The 9,445-nt window shown below is 40.2% G+C and overlaps 2 protein-coding genes across 2 annotated transcripts; both read right to left on the minus strand.

Annotated features, from left to right (window-relative positions):
• Nucleotides 1–717: 717 nt before the first annotated feature.
• LOC133885368 (ubiquitin-conjugating enzyme E2 7-like) lies at nucleotides 718–4,828 on the minus strand. Its single transcript, XM_062325073.1, has 6 exons — nucleotides 4,635–4,828; nucleotides 4,434–4,536; nucleotides 2,583–2,680; nucleotides 2,393–2,493; nucleotides 1,555–1,632; nucleotides 718–1,083 (listed from the first exon to the last, which is right to left on the minus strand). The coding sequence occupies exons 1-6, from the start codon at nucleotides 4,684–4,686 to the stop codon at nucleotides 1,006–1,008; spliced, it is 510 nt and encodes a 169-aa protein (XP_062181057.1). The 5' UTR covers nucleotides 4,687–4,828; the 3' UTR covers nucleotides 718–1,005.
• Nucleotides 4,829–7,330: 2,502 nt separating this feature from the next.
• Nucleotides 7,331–9,195, minus strand: LOC133884106 (cysteine--tRNA ligase CPS1, chloroplastic/mitochondrial-like). The gene is made up of 4 exons (XM_062323481.1): nucleotides 9,003–9,195; nucleotides 8,071–8,126; nucleotides 7,679–7,840; nucleotides 7,331–7,366 (listed from the first exon to the last, which is right to left on the minus strand). Exons 1-4 carry the CDS (start codon nucleotides 9,193–9,195, stop codon nucleotides 7,331–7,333), a joined length of 447 nt encoding a protein of 148 aa, XP_062179465.1.
• Nucleotides 9,196–9,445: the final 250 nt, after the last annotated feature.

A 9,445-nucleotide genomic window follows, 5' to 3' on the forward strand; every position in this document is an offset into this window, starting at 1 on the left:
AATAAACCATATTAGACGGGGATAATAGATAAAACACATCCAGGTCTACGCTGCTTAAACCAAACAAATCAGACAAATTTAATGAAATAACATTCGGAGCTGCTCCAGCACGCAAATAGATTCTGCGCACCCAAAGAGAAATGTCAAACTAATTAAGGCCTTTGCTTTAACGCTAATAACGAGTCGAGGTGGGTCGTGTCCTCATGGGTTTTAGACCCAGAGGTAAGAACGGGTGAAAAATTTGCTCCGCAGGGGTCGTGGGTTGGAACCCGATAAGTGTTTGGGTTAGAGGGGTTTTAGCCCGTGGGTGCCTGATAACATCCAACCACAAATAACAGCAGCCTAAGTGCCACCCAAGGTCGAGGGTGAATTTTTATCCGTTAGCAATTTCGAGCTCGGGTCGGATTTTGCAATTCATGTTTCGGGTCAGGTGCTTTCTTGCTACATCAACCCTGACCCACCCCGTTGCTAGACCTACCTTGCTTAGCAAAACTCTAGCTTTAAAAATTATTGAAACCGGGTATTTCTAGTTTCAAAAATTCATAAAGCTAAAGCTATAGGTATATTAAAGATATTTTAATTCATCTTGTTTCTATTTCAGAAAAAAAAACTGATACTTAAATAACTTTACTTTAACCTACAATTTTAAAATATGACGTAGACCTGGAAAGTAAAGCTCAACCAAACAGAGTCTAAAATGCATTAGGCGACCATCACTTCTTTCTTATGATGTCCATCACGAAAATTATGAATAGGTGGCAGCATGTTCAAAATATTCTTCGACATTGACACTCCATGCCACACAATACAATCGAATTTTCAGGATAGGCAACGTTCCCAAGTTTCTCTAGAGACAAGGCCAACACCAGGTGATACGAATGACACTGAATGGAAAATATACAGGGGAGAAGTGAAAATGCTGGCATCAGGTGGGCATTGGGTGGCTGATGGTGAAGTGCATCACACCAGTTGCAGCACTCGTTAAACTCCCCATATGTTCCTCTTTCAGAGCATTTCCTGAGATTTGCGAACAATGCGCCTAACCTTTTTCTTGAAATCATCCCTCCTGTCTCTCCAATCCTTCTGCGAGACACATTCAAATGTATGACTTCAGAAACCAGAGGAAGTTCATCTGATAGGAACAAATTGTACATTTTACAGAGGTTCAACTAATACTAGAAAGTTCTAAGATATAGCACAAATTAGACCAAGCGTACGATTAAGACCTTCAGAAGCACACAGTGTCTCAAGGCTACCACAAGAATTAGTTTGCTAATTACAACAACAGCAGAAGTGCTATGTGCCAATCCTTAGCTCAAGGAGAAAAGGATCCCAATAAATGTTCGATGGGCAAAGTTGCAAACAGTTAATTTTTTAATGACACATTACAATAATTTTATTCATCAATCAGCAAAACTGACTGTCGCAATTGAATATCAGTTAAGTGACCACTTGGAACGCTGCACTGGAAGCATGGCGAAAGAAATTACTTTTGATGTTTTATTCATAGGCATATTGCACATAAAGAAGGAAAACAACGTCGAGTGCACTTACAGCCGCTTCAATATTTGCTGGAGACTCATCATTTGGACTAGAGAGCATCGAAATGATGCTCAAAACTATACTCTCAACCTGCATGTTATGAAAGCACAATAAATTAGCAAAGGCAAGAAGCGAACTGGTGTTAAAGTTACTTGAGGAAAAAGACTCGTCGTCTCCACCCATATTCAATCTACTTGACCACAACACAAAATCTTTAAACCAGGCCTTGGTAAGATACAGGTAAGTTCCAAGTGATTTCGAGGATATTTTGGAAGAGTTTTACTGTTTTAGGCAGAATCACGTTTTTAAACCATAAAACAATCATACATATTGTAACCAATGAAATTAAGATAAAACTGGACATGTATGAGCTCAGCTGTTAACAATCTGAGGTTGATTGATTTCTAGTCAGCAATCAGTTGTTACGAGTTGGTTTGTTATTAGATCTAACATGTTCAGTTGATTGCAATGAGGAAAAAAAAACTGGAACTAGGTTCCTACCACCCACCGGCAATCAGCCAGAAACCATTATTCACAACAATGTCACTAGCGCTATTATTGAAACAAAAAAGATCGCTTTGGACTCGATTTGCAAGTTTCTGGTGAAAATCTTGATGTAAATAGAAGGTAACCGATATACATTAACAAAATTCAGATCAACATAAAAATTACTCCTATAATATTTTGTCTACAATCTAGATTTCAGATCAGTACAGGTGTGTCATTATGCAAGGTTAATAGATTATTAAGAGTTTAATAGTTTATAAAAGGACCCCCCATGGAAAAAAATGCTCCGTAGAAGAACAAAAAGCGAACAAAACATTTATGTGCCCTGAATAAGAAGCCCTACTGTGTGCACTGGTGTCCACCGCTCGCTTGCAAGCTCATAACCATTGGGATCTTCACCAGGTGGATGAAGAATAGAAATGCACACACGTCCATCAGGATAAACTGAGAACCCGACATTATAAGCATTGTGAGAAAATTGACATGATAAAATCATAGACATATGAATATCAGTCAGCTAACGAAGAGCTCACCATTCGGATGCCACATCTCAGAAGTAAATCTTACTGATGGCGGGCTGTTAGGGTAATTCTGGGGGAAGGTCATTATTGCATTAAAGTAGCCTCCATCACTGCAAAAGAAAAGGTACATACTTTTAATTTCACAAAAATGCAGGAAAAATATTAAAAAAAGATAGTAAGTTTATATATCAATTTCACTCAGCAGATTCATATGAACTTTCTCAAGTTCACTATAACAAACAAACACAACTAGCTACAAAATAATATCACTTAAACAAAGATGCTACAGCAGTCTTATCCAGTACGGCAAATGGTTAAATCATTTCATGGACCCCAACTTTAACAAAGTGGGCACAGACAGCATATCACAAGATACAACTCTGAAGCAAAATAGAAATTCTGAGCTGTAATGTACACCGACAGAAAAAAAATTATTCAGATCTTGCATCCGAAGTCAGAAAACAAGACTAACTAGGTTTGATCGTCCTTCGGTTACTGGTTTCACAAAATTCACTGGTTTTATCTGACATAACTCCAGATACTGGTGCACCAAACAATTGTACAAGACTACGCATTGTTATATGCCCTGCTCAGTTCTTTTGGGCCAATTGGCCAGGCACTAGCTGTTTCATTGGTGTTTGTTGTTGACTGGGAGAAAGAGGCTATGTTGGCTGCTCAGTTCTTTTTGGGACCAATGCCCTGGATGCACAATTTTTTTTCCCAAATAGCAGGTTCCAAAATTTTAGGCACTTTAACATTCTTTCCAAAAACATATATATATACTTCCTCAGCCTTTTCTAAGAAGGCATTGTATCTGATGACAAGATCAGAAAAGGCACGTGCATTGCCTCCAAGATCCAATGCGCTACAAAGGGAGGTTGCAAATTTTGTAATACATATCATTTGTCCCTATTCAATAATTCATGGCATGATCTAGTAGAGTCATAAGCATACACCCAATCAGTAATCCTTTACAGTTACCTCAAATATGCATCAGTAATATGCATTATTGATCCAAAAATACATTTTATCCACATGTGCATACAAACTCTGAACAAATCAATATATCATCACTCATTGGTGCACTACCTTCAAATCTGTTCTATCTTTTTTTCGACCAAATTAATCTGTTTCATCCAAGTAAATTACATCTATGCATTTGTCAGGGGAAATAAATGAAATATTTACACTTGGTGTGTCAAAAATAGCTGCATTCTGAAGGCGAATACACATATACATGCTGAAGCTTCCCTCCCAGATACTTTGTTGCATGTACTTAGCCAATTTTCTACTTCCGGCCATTCCAGCAAACGCCCCCCTATGTTTAAGGAGCTTTGGTGGCCAACATAGCCCCCTTTTGTCCCAGTCAACAACAAACAAAAATGACATAGAATACATGCCTGCACTTTACAGCCAACTTATTAGCTAAAGGTGGGGGGAGTACGAGAAGGCAGACATCTGGATGCTATCAGTTGCTTGGCAAGCCTAACCCTACAGATATAGCTTACACGAGCTCACTATTTATCAATTGTAGCACCAAAAACTACGCAAGGCAGAGTTCCTGCGTCCTGAAAGGCGTCCGTCTAAGTACATACACATATCAATACCGGCATACATCGGTAACTGCAAATCCAGTGATACGGAATTACGAATTGGCATCAAAACACGGAATCCCCACAGTTTACACCATAATTCACCGGTACGAGCTGTGGATCGACATTACAAAATGGAAGTTCCACAGCATAGACCATGCAAGCTAAACAATTGGAACAGAAGGCGACCACGCGCACCCATCAATCATGCAATCCATAACCGTAAGGGTACTCATGCAGTAATTAGAGTATGGGCGAAAATAGAACTCACTATAGGGTGTCGGGCGGGCCGATGATGGTGACCTGCCACTCGAAGACGTTGCTATCATCCACCAGCCCGGCGGAGAACCCATCTACGGGGTTCTTCGCGAGATCTGCGACAATCCACAAACAAATTAGACGGGATCAGGAGCCGATCGCGGTGAATCGGGGAGGAAGCGAGAGGAGAGCGTAAGGCCGTTCGGATCCGTACCCTTAAGCTGCTTCTGGAGGAGGAGGCTCGCCTGGCTAGGGGTGCCGGCCATAGGAAGCAGCGCTCCTCGATCGGATCGGGGCTAGGGTTTTGGCGATGGGGACTGGTACGACGCCCCCGGGAGGAGCTGCTTTATTTCTGGGGGCGCGAGGGTGGTGGGATGAATCGGGAGGAAGGAGAGGAGGTACAGGTTGGAGGATTTATAGGAAGCTTGAGAGCTAATAAAAAAAGAAGAAGCTTGAGAGAGAGTTCAGGTCGATTAATGATGACATCCGGGCTAATCGTGTTCAGTTCATCTGTTTTTATTTAAGCACGTTTATTTTAGTTGTGGTTGTCATAATTTGAATTTTGTGAAAAAAACTCTTTATCATCAGATTGTGAATCGTAGAAATTTATAGTATTAGTGTCTGTTAGAGGTAGGAATCGGTTTTAAAATTAAGACTATTTATTTTTTTTATTTTCAATACTGTAACCATTGTTTGCCTATATATAGTCCTATACGGAGTAGTGATAGAAAAGAAAGCAATCACGAAGAGTAGTCTACATCAATGTACGAATTGGGTAGGGTTCCTTTTCCACCTCATCCATATATACGGGTGTAGAAATGCCATCTTGTATTTGCACTAAAGAGATCAATAAAGTTGAGAGAGGCTCCTCCGTACATATGTGTTCTTGTTCTAATTCTAGCTGATTAGCTCGTTGCTATTCTCGGACTAGGACAACAACCATGTGTTTTTTTCTCGTCCAACATAGAATTATTTTCCATCGTCTTCTCTACTCCGCCAAGCTCGCAAGAGAACGAGGACTTGAGTTAAGGTTGGGGATTCGGTTAGGACTCGAGGTTCATCGTGTCCTTAGGTTTGGAAGAAGGCAATTGACAATGTCGACGGTGGGGTGACAAGGAAGGAAAGTTAAGAAACAGTGGGAGGTATAGCTACAAAATCGTCAGAGATGATGGTGGAGGCCAGCAAGGCTATGCCGGTGAAGAATTATTATGGACATGTTTGGTTATTAAGAGTATTTTGATTCTATTTGTACATATATTTTTATTAAGAAAGTCGTTTGGTTATCTGTATATATTATTTATTTCTATAGCCGTAAATGTAATTATATTGTTAAAGTCTAACTCGATGAGTACGTTTGAATCGATAGATGTAATTATCTTTATATTTATAGATGTAATATCTTCCCTATAAAGCCTGACCCGATAGATATATTATATTTAATATAGGTTTGTAACAGACCCACTCGTTAGTCTCAAGTGTAAAATTATTGCATTCGTCTATATATGTATCTAAATATCTGTATATGATCATTACATCTACAAGCGTAGGATCATTGTATCTATCTATATAAGATAATAAAAAAATTCAAAATCATAGTACTACTCTTTTTACTCGTCTAGAATATACAATACAATAAAAAAATTATACCAACAGCTAAACACACCTTAGATGTACGAGTGCAAACGGGGCATACAGATCGAAGGGACTCAGATGGAAATCGAAGAAAAACCGATGTCTGGGGGTTTTCTCGAATTTCGGAGTCGCGGTCTGGTAGTCTTCTTCCCGGATATGAGATCGGATACAGAGACAGAGGTATTAATCGGGATCGGAGCATGGAGAAATAAATCAGATACCATCCAGCAACATCTCCGATCCATGTGTGTTGCCAATTGCCTTGGGCTAACTACTAGCTTGATCATTTGGGCCGATAGCTCCAAGTGCGAATGGCATGTGAGCAGAGATGGTTAAATAGGTTATTTGGGCCGGCCTAGCATGAGTCCAGTTCGGTACAATCCAATTATGACACGATTCGAACGGCCTAGCTACTATAACGGGTCGTGCCGTGCCAGTCTGCGTGTTTTCCTCTAGGTCCACGGCACGATCCGTCGGTCGTCGTGCCGTATCGGGCCGATCTGAGCACGATTTCGGTCCGGTGGGCACGGTGCCATGGACAGTCCGTTGGCACAACCAGCCCGAAAATATAAAAAATAGCTACAAAATTACAAAATATATATAATAGATAAAAATATATATAAAAAGATAAAAAAATAGCTATAAAATTAAAGATATATATATATAATAGAAAATAGCCGAGCCTATGCGTGCCGAGCCCGTGCCAACCTGGGCTGGGCCGTGCCCGTGCTGGCCTGACACAGCCAGGCCGTGCCGTGCCACGCGCTCGGCGCAGGCATAGCCTGTGGTCTCGTGCCGTGTCGACCCAGCCCGTCTCGACTCGAGCCGTGCCTACAGTATCGTGCCTCGGACCGATCTAATAGACATGGTCTATTTAGACATCTTTACATATGAGTTTGTGCAACACTGCTACATGCAATGACTTTGTGCGACTAAAGTGTCACTAAGACACAAACTATACGGCTATACGCTACTTAGACTATGTGCAACATATCATATATTCCTTCTATTTTAAAATAGTAGTATAAGTATTAAAATAAACAATAAAATAATCATTTTATCCTCTTTTAATATCATTTATTACGTGAGAAATAAGACTGATATTGAGAAGAAAATTACTTAATTAAAAGTTAATATTGGAACCCATGCACCAGCAAAATCTGCAGGATTACCCTTTCTCGTATCAAAAGCAACCCATGCACCAGCAAGATTGTGATCTAACATTCTTCCAGATAAACTGAGATATTCGGGAAAACTATCGACTGAAAAGTAAACATCTCATTCCATAGCAAAGGCTTTCCCATTCTCAATTATCTGATACACAAAGTGGGAAAGAACTGCAGTTGCTGAGTAAAGAATTTGTTTTGATACAAGACATAAAAGTGATCATAGAACAATTTTATATGACCAGTATTATATACAGTAAGTTATGCATGATTTTCTCATAATGCTGAAACCAAAGATAATGTGTACGAGTATGGCTTTAATCTGTATGGTGACAAACAATGTAATCATCAGTGTTGCTTTTGTTGCAACAGCTGCACAGTATCATGAAAAGAATAAGTACAAGCATTCTTTTATCAGTTACGCTGCCTTGGTATTACTTGCTGCAATACTTGAACATACCTTTGTTATCAACTCTATAATATGCTCAATGTGATCTGTTACACGTGGCTCGCAAGTAGGAGGTAACCACTGGAGCTCAGCCATGTCAAGAAAGAATTCGTTGATAAATCGGCTACTCGAACTTGTAACTGTTTGGCCAGATTCATTTGCGCGCTTAATAATCTGCACAGCCAAAGCAAGTTCTGGAATCATTACAGCACTAAAAGATAAGGAAATATGCTTATCTGTTTTCAGAAAGGAATACAGCTTTGGGAAAGAAAGAAAACACAGACACCAAAATATGCAACGCACTGGCAAGACGAACAGGGTGGAGACCTCAAAAGGTTCTCCTAATCTCCTTCCATTTTCTCAACAAAAGTGTACATCTAGAACGATGGTGGACAAATTATTACCTTATCATTGATGTCCGTAAAGTTACGGACATATTCAACTTCGTACCCAATAATTTAAGTTACCTACGTGAATGTGAGACGAATTATATAAATATATTAGCAAAATGTCAGAAACAAATGTAGCAATAGAGAAAGTGTAATATTATGCTTTAACTCAACTTTAATAAATATTCTTTTGGAAAATGTATTGAAACATTTAATTTAAACAAACCATCGAAACAACACAGCATTACTGTAGTACCACCATGCTAAGGTAAGCTTATTTCAACGTGTCCTAGGAAGGGATGTAAGTGGTACCTAATGGGTAATTCTGAATCACTATTTAGTTCATTTTTTCTTAATTAGATGGGAGTGAATCTTTCATTTTTTTTTTAGTTTTGGGTCGACCAAATGACTAAAAAATACAAACTTGCATCCCTAGTTCTAAGTCACGGAGGATTGTGTGTTGCAATATATATATATATATATATATATATATATATATATATATATATATGAAAATAACCTATGCCAATGACAAATAACAGCATGATCAGATGTCAAAGGTTTCATCTGTAGTATTAAGAATCAAACATATATCTAGATTTCAGAGGCAACTATAACCTAATGCAGTTCAAACATCGCATATCTCCATGTAACAGGTACTGAACACCCAACCCGAGCATGAACAACAACCCATAAACACACCATTACACTAGAGCCGCCACCACTAGAATATTTCCCAATTGCTAGACCAAATCGAACAATTCCACGTGCGAGCAGCGAGAGCAATCAAAGTGCATTCAATTGCTGAACTAAATCCTTATCCCTCACTCTTATAGCACCTAAATCAGCAGAGTTCTACCCTATTAAACGCGTCACATTGTAACAGCCGATCCACCAACTGTGCATCTACGAAGCCAAAGGGGCTTCAGATCCGAGGGGATCGGGATTGCTACCTCTGTAGAGGACGTCGAAGGTGATGTAGGCACACGCGTTGCCGATGTGGCTCAAGTCGTAGGGCGTGACGCCGCAAACGTACATGCCGACCTTGCCCTTCATCCGTGGTTGGAAGGGTTCCTTCTTCTTCGTCGTCAAGTTGAACAGCTCCAATTGAGGCGGCGTCTTCGTCTTCGTCTCCACCATGGTGGGGATGGAGGGGCAAGGGCTGCGCGCGCTAACCTAGAAGCTACGGCGGCAGGGCAGAAGCGGAGGGGAGAAGGGGCAAACTGCGACGGGATAGAAGCGAGGGATTTAGGGCTGCGAGGAAGCTTTGTTGTGGAGGAAGACGACAGGTGAAAGAAAGACGGTGGCTGCCTACGTGACTTTGAAGCGATCAAGGCAAAGTTAAGGTGGGCTCAATGGACCAGCAAAGACACCTGAATCCGAGTCGGAG

This window comes from Phragmites australis, chromosome 11 (genome assembly GCF_958298935.1).
Source record: "Phragmites australis chromosome 11, lpPhrAust1.1, whole genome shotgun sequence".
NCBI classification, from domain to species: domain Eukaryota; kingdom Viridiplantae; phylum Streptophyta; class Magnoliopsida; order Poales; family Poaceae; genus Phragmites; species Phragmites australis.

Excerpts from the sequence above, each read along its gene's own strand:
- LOC133885368 (XM_062325073.1), bottom strand. The coding sequence starts at position 4,686 with ATGGCCGGCACCCCTAGCCAGGCGAGCCTCCTCCTCCAGAAGCAGCTT. Across the intron at positions 2,494-2,582 it reads TGAGATGTGGCATCCGAATG|TTTATCCTGATGGACGTGTG; the intron begins GTGAGCTCTTCG and ends TCGGGTTCTCAG. Across the intron at positions 1,084-1,554 it reads CAGCAAATATTGAAGCGGCT|AAGGATTGGAGAGACAGGAG; the intron begins GTAAGTGCACTC and ends TGTGTCTCGCAG.
- LOC133884106 (XM_062323481.1), bottom strand. The coding sequence starts at position 9,195 with ATGGTGGAGACGAAGACGAAGACGCCGCCTCAATTGGAGCTGTTCAAC. Across the intron at positions 7,841-8,070 it reads TTACGGACATCAATGATAAG|ATTATTAAGCGCGCAAATGA; the intron begins GTAATAATTTGT and ends TTGGCTGTGCAG. Across the intron at positions 7,367-7,678 it reads TTATAGAGTTGATAACAAAG|ATAATTGAGAATGGGAAAGC; the intron begins GTATGTTCAAGT and ends TTTGTGTATCAG.